The sequence below is a fragment of the Lagopus muta genome, chromosome 5 (assembly GCF_023343835.1).
Source record: "Lagopus muta isolate bLagMut1 chromosome 5, bLagMut1 primary, whole genome shotgun sequence".
Classification (NCBI taxonomy): Eukaryota; Metazoa; Chordata; class Aves; order Galliformes; family Phasianidae; genus Lagopus; species Lagopus muta.
Genome location: NC_064437.1, coordinates 920,947 through 942,618, shown reverse-complemented (window position 1 = coordinate 942,618; position 21,672 = coordinate 920,947). Strand labels below are relative to the sequence as shown.

At 47.6% G+C, this 21,672-nt stretch overlaps 1 protein-coding gene across 13 annotated transcripts in view; it reads left to right on the top strand.

Moving 5' to 3' along the window:
• LRRC7 (leucine rich repeat containing 7) overlaps positions 1-18,496 on the top strand; it is a 189,090-nt gene extending 170,594 nt beyond the window's left edge. For 8 of the 13 annotated variants that reach the window (XM_048944844.1, XM_048944843.1, XM_048944845.1 and 5 more), the window contains 6 exons: positions 479-2,159; positions 7,292-7,411; positions 11,125-11,343; positions 12,480-12,572; positions 14,427-14,501; positions 14,863-18,496. In XM_048944844.1, the coding sequence (XP_048800801.1) occupies positions 479-2,159; positions 7,292-7,411; positions 11,125-11,343; positions 12,480-12,572; positions 14,427-14,501; positions 14,863-14,970 (2,296 nt within the window). In that variant the 3' untranslated portion in view covers positions 14,971-18,496. Of the gene's footprint in view, positions 1-478; positions 2,160-3,637; positions 3,788-7,291; positions 7,412-11,124; positions 11,344-12,479; positions 12,573-14,426; positions 14,502-14,862 lie in introns of all 13 variants that reach the window. The other 5 variants (XM_048944852.1, XM_048944849.1, XM_048944850.1 and 2 more) reach the window with 4 other exon arrangements.
• Positions 18,497-21,672: the final 3,176 nt, after the last annotated feature.

Below are 21,672 nucleotides of genomic sequence, written 5' to 3'. Positions count from 1 at the left end.
TTCATCTTATGAAATCCCCAGGCCCTTTGCATTACACAGGGAGTCTGCTTGCTGGAGATGTGTAGCATCTTGGTGGTGAGAAGACACACAACTCCATCTGGTAGCTTTGTTTAAAAAAAAAACAAAAAAAAAGTTGCAAGTGTAAAACATTTCCCCTGTACTCACAGAAGGTTATTTTTGAAGCAGGAAAATATGTTCAGCTGGATTTATGCGTGAGCTTGGCTTTGAGCCATCCAGGAATTCTGACTTGCTTCTTGTTTTCTCAGTGTGCATACCTCCAGCATCTGTGCTCCAGTGCAACATACTGCTGCGGGCACGTGCCAGATCAGTGACATAAGGTGCACATCTCATTATATGATCCCAAAGCCTGAGTACAGATGGGAGAATATTAAATCACGTTACGAGTGTGTGTTTCTGCTGACTGCTTCTGTGCTCCAATGGAGGGCATTTTACCTTGGTTTGCTTTGTTTTATTTCAGCAGGCTGGTGCAATCGTTTCCACAGCCCCTCGAAACAAAGCCATTACTGAGCCAACGGGAATCTGCTCCGGCAGGGAACGTGCCGCCGCGCACCGACCGGCGTCCTCTGAGTGAGACCTTCACCGACAGCTGGAATGACAGCTCACACTATGACAACACCGGCTTCGTGGCGGAGGAGAGTGTGGTGGAGAACCCCAGCGCTAACCCTCTGCTAAGCACGAAATCTAGAAGCACATCTGCGCATGGGCGCAGGCCGCTGATTAGGCAGGACAGGATAGTTGGCATTCCTCTGGAGCTGGAGCAGCCGACGCTCAGAAACACACATGAATCTGAAGTGCCTCCTCCCAACCCTTGGCAAAATTGGACCAGAACCCCTAGTCCTTTTGAAGACAGGACAGCTTTTCCTTCCAAACTGGAAAACACCCCCACCACCAGCCCTTTGCCCGAGCGGAAAGATCATGTCAAAGAGTCTCCCGAGATAACTAGCACTTTCGCTCCCGGAATAGCATGGGAATATCACGATTCAAATGCTAACAGAAGCCTCACAAATGTCTTTTCGCATATCCACTGTCGCCCAGACCCTTCTAAAAGCGTTATTTCCATCAGCAAGAGTACGGAAAGGCTTTCTCCGATGATGAGGGATTTAAAAACTAACAAATTTAAGAAATCGCAAAGTATCGACGAGATAGACATCGGTACCTACAAGGTTTATAATATTCCTTTAGAAAACTATGCATCTGGTAACGATACTGTAGGAGCCCACGAGAGGGTGGACAAGCTGCTGGGCCCGGAGCACGGCATGCTGAGCATGTCCCGCAGCCAGTCGGTCCCCATGCTGGACGACGAGCTGCTGACCTACGGCAGCGTCAAGGTGCAGCCGCAGCAGAAGTCATCCGTGACGAAGAAGGTCTACCAGTTTGACCAAAGCTTCAACCCGCAGGGAGCAGTGGAGGTCACGGCCGAGAAGAGGCTACCACCGCCTTTCCAGCTCAACCCCGAGTACATCGCCCCACAGAGCAAGAACCTGCCCCAGGAGCTGGTCAGCCCCAGGGCGTACCGCGGCTACCCGCCCGTGGAGCACATGTTCTCCTTCTCCCAGCCGTCGGTGAACGAGGATGCCGTCAGCACGCCCTTCACGAGTCAGGGCTCCAGGCCGGGCTTCTTGAGGAGGGCGGATTCTCTGGCCAGCTCCACCGAGATGTCCATGTTCCGCAGGGTGAGCGAGCCCCACGAGCTGCCGCCTGGCGACAGGTACGGCCGGGCTCCGTACCGCGGGGCCATGGAGCGCCAGGGCAGCATCTCAGTCTCCGAGTCCCAGTTCCTCAAGAGGAACGGCAGGTACGAGGACGAGCATCCTTCCTACCAAGAAGTGAAAGCCCAGACCGGCAGCTTTCCCGTTAAAAACCTCACCCAAAGGAGGCCCTTGTCTGCAAGAAGCTACAGTACAGAGAGTTATGGCACCTCTCAAACCAGGCCGGTCTCAGCGAGGCCCACCATGGCAGCTCTGCTGGAAAAGATACCGTCAGACTATAACTTGGGTAACTATGGCGACAAGCCTTCCGATAGCAGTGATATAAAGACAAGGCCCACCCCTGTGAAGGGAAATGAGAGCTGTGCTAAAATGCCTGCTGACTGGAGACAACAGCTACTTAGACATATAGAAGCTAGAAGGTTAGACAGGGTATGTTTGGCACTTCTCTGCAATTAATGCCTTTAGTCGTGTGTTTTGGTATTTCAAACTATTTGCACGTGCAGTGGTGACCGCCAGAGCTCCCAGTAATGAAATCCCGCGTTGGCGCTGCGGGGGTCTTTGTGTGCAGAGCGGCAGGGAGGAGCCCTGCTGCTGCCTGCCCAACAGGGGCATCCCCTCCTGGCCGCAGCTGTGGGTGCTGCCGAAGGCCGCCGCTCCCGTAACGGTTCGAGAGCGTGGGAAGAGGCCGGATGCGTCTTTGCGGTAAAACAAAACGAGGAAAAATATCAACCAAAAAAAAAAAAGAAAAAATAATCATCATAATTTTAGTTTTCAGATTGCTGTTAGCAGAGGCATCTTAAAGCTCTCTCTTAGCATTGAAAAGCATTACTGGAAATACGCTGCCACTGCTTTTAACGTGGAATATGATCGTTACTCCTCTTAGCAATAGGAGCTTTTGCCCATTTATCTTCTATCCGAAACGTAACACGATTAGGACAGTGCATGATTTCTTATAATGATGTTGACCATTTTACGGCCTACTTTATGAATCTGGGTTTACTTCATAGCCTACAGTGATTGTGAAAAGCTGCTGTGCTCTGGCACATAGGTTAGTGGCAAAATGTGTCTGCCTACGTATTTCATGCTAGATATCCACGAGTTTGGTGTGGATATGTTTATTGTCCCTCCCAATTGCACAGACATGACACGTGCTAAAAGACCATCAAGAGTTAAGTGGGTAACCTTTCTGACCTGGCTCAAAGGCTGAAGCTCTTTCCTTCCTTCAGCTAGGTTCCCTGTGCTGCGTGAAACAGGTTGGAAAGCGCCCACCCCAGGCGCAGTACAGCAGCCAGGTAGAGAAGGTTCTGGTAGCAATAAACACTTCCCAGGTGCTTTAGAAGCATCTTTACTAGTAGCTTACAAGGAGTATGTGCTTAAGAAATGCTCTGATTGGCGGAAAGCTGACACTGGTGATGTCACACAGTTATGCCCCGCTCCCAGCGATGCTGCAGAGGCAGAGCTGGCCTCCAGCTGTCTGCAGCACCCAGCAGCTCGGGGCGGGCTGCCCGCAGGGATGCATGCCTGCAGGCTCGTCCCATGGAGGACTTCCCACCATTATGCCAGATGTGTTTTCTGGCCCAGCTGGGGTGGTGCAGACGTGCCAAAATTTGGCCGTATTTTTAAAGTAAAGACGTGTGCCACATTATATACCGCAGTTCTCAGAATATAGATAAGAACATATTTCATCTGCTGTCAGCGTTGAAGTCTTTTATGGTACCCATTTTATGTACAACTAGCGATGTATTTGCTTCCGTGTGACTCAGTGCATGCATCAAAAAGCTATTTACTTCTTGGTACTGTTTGTTTGCTTAAACTAAAACTTTGTGAAATTAACCATATATGTGTGATACTTAATTGAAGGAGCATGTGTGTTCATATCCTGTCACGTGGTTGTTTCCTCTACTCAGACCGCTGCTTACAAACACAACACAGTTAGCCTTGGCATGCTGCACTCTGGAGGGTTTTCAGCAATGCATGCCGGCAGAAGCATGACTTTAAACTTGCAGACTAAATCTAAATTTGAAAACCAAATGCTTCAAGAGCTACCTCTACCGAAAGTAAGTATGGGATAGCCAGCATATACCAGCATTACCAAATAAATTAATAATAATCCTTGCTTTCTCTTGGTTTAGCTTTTGCCTACTGTTCATGCTTATATTGTACACAATCCAAAAAGCAAAGATGATGGTAATGGTGTTTTCCTACTCGATGATCTTGCTTTTTGGATGAAGGAGCTCACATGGCTGTCATTACTGCTTTCTGCTCTTGTGTTAGATGATGCGATCATTATGTTTTCTAAACGACTTGATGTGTGCATAGAAATGAAGAACATGCTTTGTTTTGCGACTGTTTAATCGTAAAAAATTAATGTAAAGATGTTTGACATGCAGTTGAATAGGCTCCAAGAGACAGGATTTGTAACATTTGAACATCAGCGGGGCACTCTGTAATAGCTGATACGTGCCACGATAAGTGGCTCGCACACCTAACGTAACGTTCAACTGTTTTAGTAACGCCCTTAGAAATAGCATTTTTCCTATTTTTGCTGAGTACTTTGCAACTGTTAATGATATATTGTTGATAAGTGCATACATACACTGCTCTACATGTGCAGATGTTGGGTGAGGAGAATAATGAGGGCCACTGCTGACCCGTCTCTGGGTGCCAGGGAGATGCTGAGCCCTGCTGCAGCCACTTGTGGGGCCGTGTGGTGCCAGAAGGGCGAGCATCGCTGCGTGCCGCACCTCGTTACAGCAGTAGCTGGTGGTGCAAATGAGCTGCATCTCTGCGAGTAATTAAATGGTAGCAGAGCGCAGAGCCAGGCACTGGAACGCCATCATCTGCCCTGTTAATTGCTGACCTGCCGCAGGCACGTGGCTGCAGCCAGCTGGTGCAGCGCCAGGGAGGGCTGGGCTGCTGGGGTAGGGCTGACATCCAACCCCACGTGCCAGAGAACCGAGGGCAGCAGCGTCAGCAGGCTGTGCTGGCCAAAGGGCTCCTGGCTAATGCCAGCACACAGCGGGGTTCTCAAGCAAAGCTGCGATAGCCTAACAGCACGCACAGCACGCACGGATGGCTGTCAGGTTCCCCTGCTGTGACTCTCCATACCACCACCATTCAGCTGTCCCAGGTTTGGGTGAATCCCAGTGTGGGCGTCTGCCTCCTCGTTGTCCAGCTCAGGTCTCGGCTGTGGCTGTGTGTGCTGGGACATGGACAGCTGTCCGGTGTTGCTCGTGCTGTTTTTCCCGTCCGAGAGTTTGTCTGTCTGTTTGGGTGTGTGGTGCCTCTTGTCAGCAGTCCTTCACAGACACCCATCCATCCCACAGCAGCTGTGGTCAGGGGGAGAGGTTTTGTACACAAAGTTCAGAGTAATATCACTTCCACAGTTTTGAGGTGTAGGTGAATTTGGAAATGAAAACCTGGACATCAGAGGAACCGCTCAGGGTGATGTGTCTGGGGCGTGTGAATTATTTTGCTTTATATCCCACTGGCATTTCATTGCTACATATCCATGTGACGTGATGCTGAAAGGCACGAGGGGTGCGTTCTCTCACTGTACCATTTGGGAAGGGGGTAAGACTGTTGTTGGACAAAGAATAATTAATGTTTATTATTGTTTGATTTTGTTCTTTCATGCATTGTAAAACATTTTGCGCTTCTCAGTGAATCCAGGCCATGGCAGCTCCATCCTTTCCTCTTCTCCTCCCTCTGTGCTGTGGCCGGATTCAGGAGAGTAACGAGTGGGGTCTGCTTGTCCAGTGGAAGATCAGGAAACCATGTTTAGCAATTATGTATTCCGATGAGGTTAACTACTGAGCCCTCTCCATGTATGAACTGCTGCCCCCAGTTCTCCCTGACATAGTGGAGAAGTGGTTTTTGCTGGTTAACAGTCCATCCAAGCTCTGTGAATGAGTAACATGCCAAGGAGGGGGATTCGTTTTGCTGCAGAAAATGGAAAGAGGAACTTTTATCACAGAATCTTTCTTTCTCTTCAAAAAGCACCCTCTGATTTTTTTTCCTCGTTGAGTGTGAACTCAGCACCGCACATCAGTTGGGTGCTCACGAGGAAGGCTGCGGTGAGGCTTTGAATGATCAGTGTCTGCACCACACTGCTTCTCATAGCTGTGCTTTGGGTTGCAGCAGGCACAGAAGTGTGCAGCAGCCCTGCCAGGCATCAGCATATGGACGCGTGTTGCTCAGCAGGCAAAGCTGCAGCAGTGAGCTCCTGCCTGGCAGCGCTGCGTCCACAGGGCCCTTTCTGCTCCATAATTTCCTGCTGCTCCTCAGAGCTCGGCGTTTTGCACAGAACACTTTTGTTGCAGAAGCAGTTTGCTGCTCCTGGTGGGGGCACGGAGGTGTGGAGGCAGAAGAGGGGCCGATCCCCATAGCAGGACCTGCATTCTGCCCGCAGGAATGGGGGAACTCCCGGCTGTCAGTTTCATGTGAGGAAATCACAGCTTTCCTGATTCTTCTGGAAGACTTCTTGAATGATGAGAGAATGGTGACAGTTTCCTTGGATTTGAAATAATTAAGGATGAATTTCCTTTACTCACCTCTGAGGAGTGCAGCTTTTAAAAGTTTTACTGTATTTATTCTTAAAGGATTGCTAAGCCTGCACTGTAGAGGAAAAGTTCCTAATTGGCCACTAATTGGCTGTAATGTTTCAAAGCTGCAGTCCCGTGTATTCTTCAGTCATCTGAAGAAGTGTTTTGCAATCGTTTCAAACCTAAATGGAAAAAAGAATTGGTTGGGGGATGGAGAGAAAAAGCACTGCACCAACCAAAGGTGAAGGAGGAGCTGCTTCCCGCAGGAGGGCAGTGCTGGAGAGCTTTGGGGGCCTGGCACAGAGTGCCGTATCCATGTCAGGGTCATTTCAGCTGTGGTAAAGAAACACAGCAAGAGGAGAAAAGCTGGAGGAGGCAGGAAGGTGCAGATGGCCTGAAGGGCACCGAGAACTGTGGGGTGAGGAAGTGACCAGAGTCGTGTCTGAAAGGAGAGAAAAGCAGAGAAAAAGTACCCAAAAAGTGCCAGACTTATTTAGGAAATGATGCGTGTGTGATGTCCGTTTGTACTCAGGAAAGCAATTACCTTGTGGTTAATGTGCTTACGGTGCCTGGCTGCCTTGGAACCAGGAGAGCTGTGTGCTGAGCGTCCCATGGCTGCAGTGTCACTGCAGGGAATGTCTGTCTGAGCAAAGAGAGGGGAGTCGTCTGGCCTTGCTCAGCATTCAATGAAATGGTTTTGGTGGCCAGTAGGAAAGCTTTCATTCAAACAATTAATGCCCATTTAAATATGCGACTTTGCCAAAATTTGTTGTTCTGAAAACAAGGATCAAGGGTAAATGAGTTTGCTCTTTTCTCTCATCATTCATCATGCTCGTTATTTCTCCTGTGTATTTAAGATCTCTAACTTGCAGAGTCCCACTGGCGTATGACTGTGCGTTAACGAAATGCTGTAGATATTTAAGAGATTTCCATTTTAGCACTAGTGTTGATTACTGAAATAAGGTTGGAGCAGAGTTGTTGCTGGTGACTAAAGGCTGCCCTACCGTTTGTGAACAGACCCCGTCGCAGCAGAGCAGCGTCCTGGACAACGGGCAGGACGAGGGGCCGGGGAGCGGCCAGTGGAACCCCTACCCGCTGGGGCGGCGGGATGTGCCCCCCGACACCGTCAGCAAGAAGGTGAGCAGCGCGGCCGGGGAGCAGGGGGGCCCTGGGGTGGGCCTGGGAGATGCTTGTTTTTGTGGAATTGTGGAGTTGCTCGTGTTGGAAGGGGCTTTTAAAGGTCCTCTGGTTTGGTGTCAGTGTTTTAAGCAGCAGTCACTAGGAACGAAGGGCCTTGTTTTGATGCTGTACCCATCGTTGTATTTATTCCAATGCTGCAGTGTGAGAACTGGGCGCCGTGTGTCCGTAGATGTATTCCTGCACATGGCGGGCAGCCACCAGCCCCTCCTGTCCTCAAAATCCTTCACTCACATTCCTCATTTCAATCACATCCGTCGGTTCATGACCAAAAGGAAACTTGCTGAGGTGGGGAGCAGCTCATGGGCTGCCACTGCCGGGACACCCCGAGCACCTCCAGCTTCACAAGGGGAGCTGTGCCTGTAGCAGCGACAGTGGCACCCATTGCTGTCTGTGTGGAGACGGGTCCTGCTCCTGGATGAAGTCTTACGAGTTACAATGTGCCTATTGAAAACTTCAGCAGTGTAATTAACCGTCAGCACTGATGAGATAAATATTCCCCAACTGGCTTCACATCTGTTTCTCCAAGACAGCAGCAACCCTTTCAAGAAGGTAGAGACAGTTTGCACTTATGAGGAGTTACGCTTTGTATCCTAAGTTATCCTTAACTTCACAAGCATTTGGGGATAAAACCTGCGCTTACCCACCATCATGACTGGATACCAGTTTATGTCTCACATCACCAGTGTCACTGTAGTAAGGAACTGCAGATTCTGGTTCATTCTGAATATTGGAGCGTCTCAGTGCTCCAAAGCAGTAAGCACAAATGTTGCATAACTGTACTGAAATCTGCTGCACTCCAGGGAGCAACCCTTTGTTGCACCCACTGCTTCAGCTATGCTGTAAGCATCGGGCACTGAGCTAACAATAATTACCATTTAGGGTGATGCTGAATGAAGTACAGAATAGCAATGAGATCAGGGGAGGCGGTGGGCATGATGGAGACCTTTTTCTGAAGAACAAATAATCGCCCTTTCTGAGAACAGGGTTTGTTTTCAGCTTACCCACCTCCAGCAGGAGCCACAGCATGAGTGCACAAGCAGTGGTGATATCATCTCTTCAAACAAAGTCTATTAACAGGAATGAGAAATGAATTCTGAATACTGTTTACCCGTCCTCAGGAGGTGCTTTGCAGTGTGTTGTTTTGACAATGCTCATCTCATTTCCAATGTAAGTCACCTGCAGGGCCTTGGATTCCAAAAATCTCCTATAGAAAGGAAGTACACCATAAGGAACAATGACATGATGTAATACACATTGTGGAAGCTGCTGTTGTTTACCCATAGCACAGTACCTGTAGTCACGGTGGGAAAGGGCTCCCGCAGAGCAGTCAGCCTGGGGCAGAGCTGCCCTTGGGACATGGCTGGGAGAAAGCTGGGATGTGCTCTTCTGAGAGGAAGTGCCACCCACAGGCTGTGCTCAGGATGGTGGAGAATGTCGCCATCACAGTGCCTGCTGCTAAACCAGCTGCACCCAGAGGGCTGCAGTTTGTGTCGTGGTGGTACTTCAGTTCGCTGGGGGGTGGGAATACTACACATATAACTGTGTAATGTATGGGATGTGAGGGTTAACTTCTGACCTCTTCATTGCTCACGCTACAGATTAAACAGCAGCTTTGTTTTCATCTAAGTATCATCATTTAAGTGATCAGCTCATACTCTGTGGGATATTTATTGTACAGATAAGTTATGGTATATACAAGATATCGTATGGATAAGTTTTAAGTTTACTAACCTTTAAATCAAGTAACCACTGCCTTGTTAGAGAACTGCAGAGCTTGTGCTTTTATGTCATGTCAGCTTCATTCTGAACGACCTGCTTTTCTGTAAGAAGGAAGGGGTAGAGGTGTGGGAGAGGAGAACCCAACGGCAGCCTGGAGTCACTGCTGATGGAAATGAGTGGCTGAAGAGTGAAAATGAAGATGGAAGATGAACGGCCGCTGAGTCCAGCAGCCTGGGGGCAGGTTGGCTGCTGCAGCGGCTGTGGGTGGCGGTGGAACACACAACTGAGGCTACACAAACTCTTGGAGAGCCCTGCGTGGGCTGTATGGGGCTCAGCAGCTGTGCAAGGAACTGGAGCAAGGCAGCTGCCTGGAAATAGGACGCACTAACATGGCTGAGTCTCCGTTTCCTCTTTTGACTTAGAGGTGTATCTGTTAGCCAGAACTGGGGAACTGGAGGGTCCTTCTGTTTTATTTCCAGTGTCTGCTGCTCAGTCTGGAGATCTTTTAGGCTGAAGTGAAGATCTGAAGATTTTCAGTTTAGAAGCACGGTGTTGTTTGTGTCCGAAATTGGTGTCTTCCTTTGAGGTGGACGTTGTGCCTGATGCAGATGCTGTGGTGGATGAGCTGCACCATATCTGAGTCAAACAGTGGGATTTATGAGGTTCCTCTCTTTTTGAATACTTCAGCAATGAGTGCCAAGCACATGAAGCACAGGACCTGCATAGCTCAGGGTGACGTGGGCACGTGGTTTGATGTGCTGGGAGCTGATGAATTGCTCCAAGTCTGTCCTGGGCAATTCCCTTCTGATCTTGGAGGAACTGCAGATCTTCCTGACCCGTAAAGCAGGATAATCAGTGCAGACTGACTTCTCCAGGCTCTTCCAGGAACAAGTTGGTCAGTGCCCATTAACACTGTCATGTCCACGTGCTCTTTAAGAAGAGTTTGGGCACTAAAGAACAGGGTACAAAAGTAGCAGAGTTCTGTGCCATTTTTCATGAGGCTACCCATATCAGGTACTCAGACACAGACCTGCCAGACGTGTTCTGGCTGTGCTAGCTGGTCCTTCTGTTCAGATGCAATCAGCAGAACACCAAGGCAGAGCAGTTTTGCTTGCAGTCATTGTGCATCTTGCTGCATTCAGTACCTTGAGTCGCTCCAACGGCATCAAAATTAATGATGTATTCAGCAGGCAATTCTTGAAAATTCATCCCAGTGCATTTTAGCAGTGGCAGCAAGCAGTAAGTTCCAATGCCTCGGTTGTTTTCACTTGCAAGGTCAGATGAATGGCTGACAGGTACAAAACATTCTGATCTTTGGCTGTGTTAATGTTGATCATCTCTGAAATACCATCTCTCCAGTGCTGACTCTCAGCAGAGTCAGAAGGGGTCAGTACTAATGAAGATCAGAGCTGCATAACGGCAAGGGATTGTGCCACTGTTGTTTTCACTTTGTCCACAGAAGCTGGCAGATACTGAGGTGTGCAGTTCTAATGCTCCTTCATGTTCACGGTCTTCAAATATAGTGCTCAAATGCTCGTCCTTGGTGGGTGGCTGTAATCTGAAAGCAGTGCAGTGGAGTGATGGAGGATGCTTCTCAATGTCTTTGAGTATGCTGTGCTGAATAATCCACTCCAGTTCAGTGTATTTTTTAATACATTCTGAGCTGAAGCATGTATTCATGTATCACGACACGAGGAAAAAACAACTTTCTGTTTATGAAACGTACTGCATCTGGCTGATTTCCCTTAAGCCTTTCTGGGTCGCTAAATGAGCGTATCCTCGCTGCTTTTAATCACAGCTGTTCCTAACGGTGCTCAGAAGACAAACCTCTGATGGGATTTAAGAGGTTTGCTCGTACTTGACTCTGTAAGTTGTAATTGCTTCTTTTCAGCTTCCTGACTTTCTGGCCTAACGGGCTGCATTACCCACAGGCAGGTAGCCACATCCAGACCTTGATGGGGTCGCAAAGCCTGCAGCACCGCAGCCGTGAGCAGCAGTACGAGGGGAACATGAACAAGGTGACCATCCAGCAGTACCAGCCCCCGCTGCCCATCCAGATCCCCTCCTCGCAGAGCTCCCGAGCGCCGCAGACGGGGCGATGCCTCATCCAGACCAAGGGGCAGAGGAGTACGGACGCCTACCAGGAGCAGGTGGGAGCGTGTCTGCAGAAAGTAACGCTGTGAAAGATACTCCTTTATCCCCCTCTTCCACACAGCCGTACGAGGGAGCCCAGGGCAGCACTGCCATGTGCCACGCAGGGCAGGGAGGTGGGCTGTGCTGCCCAGCACCAGGGAATGGCACTGATTTCCTTGGCTTGACCAGGGAATGCTGCCACTGAGGTTCCTGACATCAGTGGTCATGCTGAATTTGTCCGCAGTTCCTCCCAGTTTGCAGCATCCTGGCTCAGTGCTGACAGTGCGTGTTTGGCAGATGCTGCACCTTCCCCTGGTGGGTGCTGTGAGCTTCCCTGGGTGGTCCTGTCCCCAATCTGCTTGGCCTTACTGATGTCAGTGACTGCTGGAGGCACCTGACTCGAGGAACAAGGCTCAGATCCAACACCAAAACTCTCTCCTGTGTGAAGTGCTGGCAGTCCATGCCAGCAGCTGCCTGGTTTACGTCCCGGGGCCGAGCACTGAGATTCGGAAACCATTCCTTGCACCTTGATGAGTGGCCATTAAGCTGCACAGATGTCATTTTTATTTTACACTAAATTAGCCAATGCCATTGAAATCCACCCTGACCGACAGATAAGGTTCAGCACGATTTCTTGGAAGAGAGCCCTTGTAAAACCATTGGTGCTCGGAGCTACTGGGGCTGATGCTGGCAAGATTCTGAAGATCTCTGAGCTTCCCATTGCTCGCAGCTGTTTGTCACCTGCACAGCACCCAGGGGTGCAACAGCTGGAGCAATGGAAGTGCACAACATGGACTGTAGGGGCAGATTCTGTTCTTACTGACATAATTACCTGAGGTTCCAGTGAGAGGGAAAGACTGGGCTGACACAAACTGCCTTTTCACAAGTGTCTTTTATTTTTCTCCTTGAAAATAAAAATTGAAATATATGCAAAAAGAGGCAGAGCTCTGTATCGTAGTATCACTGTAACATGTTGAAACTGTGAAAATCTTTCATTTTAAAAACATTTGAATGGCTTTTACTGCGTTGTGCAATACGGCTCTTGAGAGGGTGAACTCATCTTGATGTGAGCTCAGCTGTACGAGAAGATGCCATTGTTTGGTCAGGCTTTGGTGCTGGCAGTCACTTACCTTGCTGTGTCTTTTTAACCTAGTTTTGTGTGAGGATAGAGAAGAATCCTGGCCTTGGTTTTAGTATCAGTGGTGGAATAAGTGGACAAGGCAATCCATTCAAACCTTCCGATAAGGTAAGTCGTGGTTTCTCACTAAATGGGCTTTATTTTAGAGTGCCTGTAGTGGAGACACAGATACAATGAATGCCATCTTTATGAACTTCTGTTACAATAAATGGAAGTTTTCCCACACGTGGCCTTGTTCTGCTATGGGAGAAATGTTTGCTTTTTGTTTGGTTGGTTGGTTAATGAAGATGAGGGACTTAAAGCAGAAGTCACATGGGTGTCTGGTTTGTGGTTCACACAGATAAATTGTCAGACTGTGGTGCACAGCATCATCTCTCTCACTTTCTCCTTCTGAGAATCAATATAGGCCCCAATTAATTTGTCACTTAGCATCATTAGAGCGACTGCTGAGGCAGGAGTAACCATCACCAGGTAACTGAAAGAGCAGTCTGTAGCAGGGGCATAACATAAAGCAGTCCTGGTCCACAAACTGGTCTGGAGATGAGCCATAGCTTAGGAACACCACGGCAAGCAATCTCCTGGTTTGTAATGCTAATTCAAGGCTTGGCCACTGTGGTGCATTGTGGCCAAGGACAGCCAGTATTAGTTCTGGTTGTTCATGTTGGGTGTCCATTGGTATTGCAATTTGGAACATTGTGTCCTCTTTTTCAGTTTGATGTATGAGGTTAGAATTAAGTTGTGCTTCCACTGTCTGTCACTGGTCTGAAATCCTTAAAGGAGAACCTGTGTCCCACTAGGAATGTACCTGCGTGAGCTAGTTACACGTGCAGTGCAGCAACAGCTGTAGATAGAATATTACTAATGAAGACAATTCAAAATTGAGTGTAAAGGAGTGCTAGAATGGTTATATTGAAGGAACAGTTTAAAATGTTGGGGCTTTTTCAATTGCTTCCCAATGTTGTCCTCAGCAACTGCCTGCTGTCTGCAGACCTCTGAGCCACATGCACATGGCACTGCTCTGCCCCTGAGATGGGAGCAGCAGTGATGGCAGGGAGCAGTGCTCTGAGCAGCAGCGTGCCCCTGCCATCACATACTGATGGTGCTGGGATGGGGGGAAGCAGCACAGAGCAGTCATTCTGAATGGCAGGTGTTTCAAACTTCAACGGCATGGGGGAGATGTAAGCACCATAGGTTCCATCCCTCTGCTCTGCAGGAGCTCAGGTTTCTGGAAGGGCAGCAGAAACACTGGGCAGAACCCAGCTCCAGAAGGCTGGGGAGTCCCCTGAGGGGACACAGGGTTTACATGACAGCAACGAGCAGGGAATGTCCCTGGTGTCTCAGAGCAGTGTGCCTGGTGAAATGCAGCCTGTGCTCAGCTCTGGGCTGGCGTGAGGTGCTCCCTCAGTGCTGTGTGGGGCAGTGGGGAGGTGAGGCTGTGGGTGCGGAGGTCCAGGACCTCGTGAGCTGTGTGGAAATACTGCACTCATCATTGAGGAGCTCCATCCCTAACGTGGGGGCTTATTAACATGTCTTACAGAAATTCTAAACACAAATCTAAAAATATTCTTCATTATTTAATAGTTTATCCCCTTTCAATGTCATTCACTCTGCAGGCAATGGGTTCAGAGAGGATTCTAGAGACCATTGCTCTGCTTTAATTAATTAACTCCTGCTAATCCTGTTTCTCCTGTTTCCAGAAGCTCTTCCAATTGCATGTTATTTGTGAAGTGGAATCTTGCTTCAGATGCCCCTGAGTTTCGTGGTGCCAGGAGCTAACAGGCTGCAGGTCACGAGCGCTGCTACAAGCTGCTGCTTGGCTCCTTGCAGATTAAAACAGGGGTTTGGTGTTGAGAGCATTGGCAGAGAGCACAGATCCCCAGCCCAGCAGTTAGGGAAACACCTGTATTTTGGGAACTAGTTCTTGGTAATAGCATCCTAACCTCTGTTACTTCTGACTTATAGGGTATCTTTGTTACTAGGGTTCAGCCTGACGGACCAGCATCCAGCCTGCTCCAGCCTGGCGACAAGATCCTCCAGGTAGGGATTTACTGCTTTGTAACTGAGCTGAGACATAAGGCATGCCTTTGCATCTCACACTAACGTTGTTTTCAGTACAATTCTTGGCACTTTAGTGTTGATTTCTAACAGTGTTACTCGCAGTAGTCTTGAAATCTGGTCTCAGAAGGAATAAAGCTGTTTGAAGCCATAAGTGTATGTGGAAAAGAGGCCACAGAGCAGCTGTGGCAGCAGTGGTCCCTCCGAACTCCTGGTTGCAGGAGATCACTGTGTGACTGCTGCTCGTTTTTGGCTTTTTGTCCCTTCTGTGTTACCCCTTCCCCCGAAATGAAGCTATTACAGAGAATCTCATGTGATTTCCCTTCTTGTTTCTGCATTGCAGGCAAACGGACACAGTTTTGTACATATGGAACACGAGAAAGCTGTATTACTACTGAAGAGTTTCCAGAACACAGTAGACCTAGTTATTCAACGTGAGCTTACCGTCTAAATATTTTTTTATAAATAGTAAATATGTCTAGCCAGATCTAATGTTCAAACAGATTTATACATAGGAAACCAATTTTTGCCAATTGCTGGACCAATGGCAAACAGTAGTGCCAAATGTATAATACTCTATGTCAGTACCAATCATCTCGAAAGAAATACACGACCGACGCAGATCTCTGGTTCATGTGGCTATGTATCAGTTCTACCCGTCAGCCTCCGGCTGTGCATTGGTGCGTTTTTTTAATCGAGTTTCTTCTTAAGGTCAATTTCATATGATTTCAAAACACAGAAGCACATACCAGTTCGTTAGGAATTCTGCTGTCCATCAGAAACACTGCCTCAAAGTTGTATATGCCTTTATAAAGATGAAATATATGAACCTGTACTTCCCATGAGATATTTCTATCATGTCACATACGAAAATATAGAGAAAAGATATTTTCATAAACACCTCAAAGAAAGTATATATTAAATTAAATTTAATAACGTTCATTTATTTTCAATGCAAAGATATTATATGCCTTATGAAAATACCTGTACATATGCAGTGTGTATAGCTGGCTCCGTACTAACGAGTGAAACTGTCGCTGCACAGGGTGAGCTCTGGACAGCCCGGGTAGTGCCACCAACGGCAGGAGATGGGCGCACGTCCTCCTGGTGGGCGCTTTCAGTTGCTTCATGTGAACGCACCACGAGGACGAGCAGTGAGTGTAGACAGCTCCGCTTCCTAACGGGAGGAGTTTGCGATGGGCGGCAGTCAAACTTCTTTTGTTGCTGCTAATTTCATTATTCTATCTTTTCCATTTGAAGTGATGGCCCCTCACCTGTGTTGCCCATTTCCCCTGTGTTATGGTGTTCTGTCTTTCTGCTCTGGCCCGGGCTCGCTATGTCCATGACCAGTATGGCTTTAGCCTTTACAGAACCCTTTATTTGAATGATAGTCTCTAAAACGAATGGGGATTGACTCAGCATACCTGAGAAATGGTGGAAGAGTGGCACTGACAGAGCATGGGGAGGTTTCCCACCGAAGTACCGAATCTGAAAACCCTTAAGGTAAAAATCCTCGCGCTGTTTTCAACACAGACAGCACCAAATTCTGCCAAACTGCTGCTGCCTCAGTAATTCAGGGGTACGCCGTGCTGACAGCAAGGAGGTGAAACACAAGGAACGCTCCCACGAGGTGCTGCCACTTGTGCTGCTGCCCACAGTCTGGTGCTGGGCTGCAGGCAGAGCCAGGAGCTGCTCACAGGGTGCTGCCCACAGGCATCTCCTGACTGCTAACCCTCAAACCTTTCGTCTCTTCCCCTCAAGCACACGCTGACTGAAGTGATTAAGACTTCCAGTTAAACTGACATGATGTCAGAAGGTAGTGGTGCCCCTTCTGTGTGCTCTGTGCATGGGCCAGGTGCCTGCCACAGAGCAGCACCCCACAAATAGGTAAGAGTAGGAACTGCCCCCTGGGTGTCATGAAGCACCAGGCCTTTAATTGTTTGCACTCTTCCTTATCTTTTTAGGCTGCTGGGAAGCACTGGAGGGGCTTGGGAGTGTGAGGCTTTTATGTCGGCACGTAAATTCTATATTCCATGGTTGTTTGCATCTTTCCTTTTCTCTTCAAACAACGAGAGTTATTGAGTTTATTAGTACAAATAATAACGAACCATAATTTCCTAAGTGACATAATACTAACTTTTCCGTTACCCGTGCAAGTGCTCTTAGTGGAAGAGCTCCTGTGACCCCTGGGTGGCACCACGCTCCCAGATCCACTTGATATTACAAGCTGAAGCTGATCCAGGTTGGGGTTGTTTCCCTGTTTTCAGTTTTCCATTTCTGCCACACAGCTGTAATTTCAAAACAAAAACCACACAGGCTCTGCAGAACCCATTTGAAGCTCCCCCCTGAGTTGGCACATCAGAGACCAACATCCCCACTTTAAGTCCTTTGCCCTTCAAGAGAAAATATCAAGTTTTACTCATCATCATGTTCAGAAAATTGTACCTTTGTAGTCTGTAGCTACACTGAATGGAAATCAGGTATGTTAATAGGTATTTATGCACCTAAGGCTTCTCTGGAGCTACTTTTTTCACGCAGAAAAATCACTGTCATGGATGTGAGCACACACAGCATGCAGAGCACACGTGTACAGCTGTAGCTGTGCAGCCCACAGGCACCTTATGGCAGCACGGCCCCCTGCTCAGAGCTTCCCTGTCATTTCTGCTTCCAGTAGGTAAGTGGAGTGCATTACTTCTGCAATTCTGCATCCTACTGTAACACTGTGCAGCGCGGGCATGCAGAACACACAGCACACATCCCTCCCTCCCTCAGCACTTCAGCACACAGCAGCTGCAATGCACAGAGTGCTTTGGTAGCATCCAAATGTAGCAGGGAGTTGCAGAGCTAAGGAGGCCCGTTGCCAAGGCAGTGGAGACAGGAGAGGATGGCTGAACTCTGACTTCAGAGTTGCGTGGCTGCGTGCTTGTTAATGCTACATTGTTTGCTTTGGTGGGTTTCTGCACGCTGAGTTTATGAGACTAAAGCACAGTGGCAGCATAAATCGAGGCTGTGTGCACAACTGTATGTCAAGATTGCTGAGAGCTTTCATCAGTGGATTGTAATGAAAAGGAAATTACAATAAAATTGAAAAAAAACCTCAGCCACAACTCCCCGACTCCAGGAGGGATCTGGGACGAGTTTGGCCTCCCAGCTGAAACGTGCAATAGGTAAGCTTTAATAGCAGCCACCACTGTCCAAATGCCCCAGCAGTTTCTTCTTAGCCTTGTTTTTATTCAAAGTGATAGAAGTGGTGTTTAGATAGGAGCAACTCGTCTTCAGTGGGACTGCTCAGGGTTTCCACATTAATCCACTCAAACAACCTGCAGCTTTTTCTTTCCCAGAACCTCACGTTGCACCACTGTGCACGGCCAGGTTTGCAAGCAGGGTACCCAGCTACATGCAGGCTTTGCACATAAAAAGCCCATAAGTATAAATACAGCTCTACAGCAAGTCTGGTGGGTAGAGGACAGCTTGCCCAGAGGTGAGCTCCATGTGTGGGTTCACCTGTGTGTGTGTGAGAGAATTCTGATAAGGCAAGCGCAGGCTCAGAGCTGCAGATGGTTTCCTTTCTTTGGGCTGCACAGCACTCCTGGGCACACCATATGTTCTCCCTTGTCAACGATACAGGCACTCAATGCCCTGTTTTTTAAGCTCCTAGTGGAAGCATTAATCTCAGTGGAACTGTGCTGGGTTCTTTTTTACATTTTTCTTGCAATAAACAACAAATGATCCTCAGGGAAGGGCTGGATTGCAGAAGGAAATCTGCACTGGGGTTCTCTTACCCTCATTTTGCAGCAAGTGAGTCTTAAGGAACTCATGGTCAGTGCTGGGGCCGATGGCCCTGTGCTGCCGGTGGCTCCTGATTGGGCCAGATGTGTCCAAATCCCAGGGCCCAGCTGCTCTGCAGCCCTGTTGCCAGTTGGCTATTAAGAAAAAAAAAAAAAGGAAAAATTAGAGAAAAGAAAGCTGCTCACAAATGCTTTTCTTATTTTGAGAAACATATTTAAGAAAAGATCACAGGAAGCCTGTGGGGCCTTCTGGTCCTAACAATTTGGTCACTGAGCGCTATGTTGATCAGCTTTGATATTTACAAGCCAGTTGTTCTGAATAGCAGAATTCAGATCTGTTGCGATGCTTTGCAGAGCTAAGAGCAGGGTGAGAGCAGAGCCCTCAGGCTGCATGCTGGGCATCCATGGGACCACAGACACGTTTCCAGGCATTTATTTATTGGGAACATTCTGCCTGAAAGGCTACTGATGCTGTTACAAGGGGCCTTTTTCTGAACATGAATGAAAAGACCTTTGGAACATAGCTCTAACAGCCATATATTTTTAGCTGATAGATGAATAGCTAGAAGTTAAATCACCAGTGCTGTAGAACACCACTGATTTCCATGACCTGGAGGTTCAATTAAAAATTACAGGACAAAGTGTTCATGAAATTGGTTTGCTGTTGTTAGTAAGCACTTTGAATGTAAAGACTCTCCCATGGTGAATCCTCTCTTGCTTGTAATATAGCATTTGATTACCTTATGCAATGGGAAGTCTGCATATTTATAAATATGTGTATATATGTATATATCTGATAGAGATATATGCAACAGGAAATGCAAAGACAACTCTAAATGACAAACCTTTGGACCTGTTCACATGCAGGGTCTGGTCTCCAGCAAGGACGCAGGCACTGGTGCTGGGCCCAGGGTGGCACAGGGGCTGTTCCTGAGGAGCCAGCCAGCAGCAGGACATGGGCTGGAGGCTGTGCACTGCCTTGGGTGGGAGTTCAGCACACGGAGATCCGGGTTCCCTTGTCCTATACAGCCAGGCAAGCCACATCAAACAGAAATAGAATAGAACACTAAGACCAATTTGCCCAAATCATGAACACAGGAGATCATAACGCTCAGCGGGGTCACTACCTACCTTACCAGATTTTACATTTAGAACTTGCAATGAAGAACAAACCCTTAGCTACAGCCTGAGCCCCTTACCCACAAGCTGTGGTACCATGCTCTCCATCCTGCCTCAGCCTCCCAGCTCTTCTGCCTTCAGAATTTTCATTTAATCAGTGCACAAAGATTTACAATGTTATTTTCGGCTAATCAGATTTAAGGACTTATTTCATTTGTTAGTCTTGCTAGTATGAGTGGAATACAAAGTAATGATACAACTTTCAGGCCAGTAGTTTGGATAGGATATGAATTAATTGGTGGTTTGATTTTGTTTTGAACAAGTTTGGTTTGGGTATGCTGGAGCAGTAGCTCTGGCCACGTGTGCAGTGCAGCACAGCAGTGACAGCAGAGGCCAGGCAAGGTGATCCGTGCTCCTGGGGGGGGAGGAGCTGGGGGCAGCCAATGTGAATCTTCTCTGTAAAAGCCAATTTCTACAGACACCATTTGTTTCTCCTAGAACTTCAATAGTTTCTCCTAGGGAAAAAAAAAAAGCCTTTGCAAATCCTCCTAGGGGACAATTCACACAAATGTGCTACAAGTGAATGACATCATTGCATTGCAGCCAGAATTTACACGGCCCTTGTAAGGCTTCTCCTGCAGCACCACCAACCGAGCCACAGCCCTGCAGCACAAGAGGCTTCATCTCTGTCAATTGGGGCCTTCTTTGTCTCTTTGCTAGCATATGTGGCTTTACCCTGAAACCCTGCTCAGAACAAACACTTATCGGTTAAGTTTTCTACTTGTGAGTACTGTATCCAGTTCAAAACCAACAGCTTACTTTATTAAAAATTTTACCATTTTATAAGAGACATGTTTAATTATGATGGAGATGGCTGTATTGTAATTAATATTTTGAGATAATTGTGATTTTGAGCTTAAATTATATACAAAAAATGGTCATTTTTGTATGTGTTAAAAGATTGCTATATTACAAATGACTAACTGTACTTTTCAGTTTAATTACAGTATTAATGTAAATAAAGCTGAATGAAGAAATATTTACTACTTTATTAACATAGATTGTGAATGTACTTAATGTTTTTTGCAGTATAAAGACTTACTGAACTTGAAAGCTGCTTCATTTTATGTGCAAAAAGGTACTTCAAAATTATATTTTAAATCTATTGATTCAGTGCAATCAATTATATTGTCAGTTAATTTGCACACGCAGGTTGTATCCTTCCAGTTTTCTTTCATGTATGACACTTACCCGTAAGGTGCATATTGTGTTTAGAATGCATTTTGCAGATGCTTCTGTACATAAAACAAATACAGGGACTAAAACAATGCTGTGCAGTGTATAGCAGAGCCATTTTTCGGCTTTGGTGTACCCAACTTTTTCAGTATTTAAAGAAGTGTTTTGAATAACATTAAAAAAAAAGTCTCTTTATTGTATAAATAATAAAAATGTCACCTTATTGTAATTAACTTTTGTCATCTTTTACTATTGGAAAGGACCCGAGCTTTCCAAATCACTGCTCTGTAAGTGATGGGAAACGAGACGGCTGTTACCTCTGCATCTCTGTAAGTGCTCCAGAGCTCCCCTCCACCTCTAGCCTCAGTGATGTTCACTACAGCTTCAGCTGGAGCTGCCAGCAAACGCAGTAGTGTTTCAGGGCTGTTTCAGGGAAAGAGGCCCTTTAACTGCAGGATACATCAGAGGAAGACCTGAAAAGCGAGTGACCGCACTTGTTTGTACATCTCTGCTGCTGGGACACCACACATGGCCATGGAGCGACTGCGTGTGGATGAGGAGCAGCCCAGCACGAGCTGCTGTTTGTGGACTTCGACAACTGCCTCACAGAGCAAAAAGGAGCCAAACCGAGGCTCACAGGACTGACAGCAGCAGCAGCTCAGCCATCCGTGTCAGCACAGAACAGCTCTCGATTTGCTCAGCTCAAGAACGACCTGGGCCGCACTCACCTTTCTTCTGCACAAATCTGCTGCCGTGCATTTTAGCAGAAAGGCCACTCTCCCATTCCTTCCCTCTGCCCCTCCTGGCACCAGCCGCTCTCTCACCCTACATACCACCACTGGGTCCCCCCAGACGCTTCTTTTCTAGCAGGTCACAGCCCTGTGCTGCTGTGTGAGGTGCACCAGACGTCGTCACTTTTGCTGAAAGGTGCTCACTAAGCTTCAAGACCCTGAGGATAAGGAAGAGTGGTTTTATGTTAATTCTGGTCACACACAAAACCAGTGGTGTTC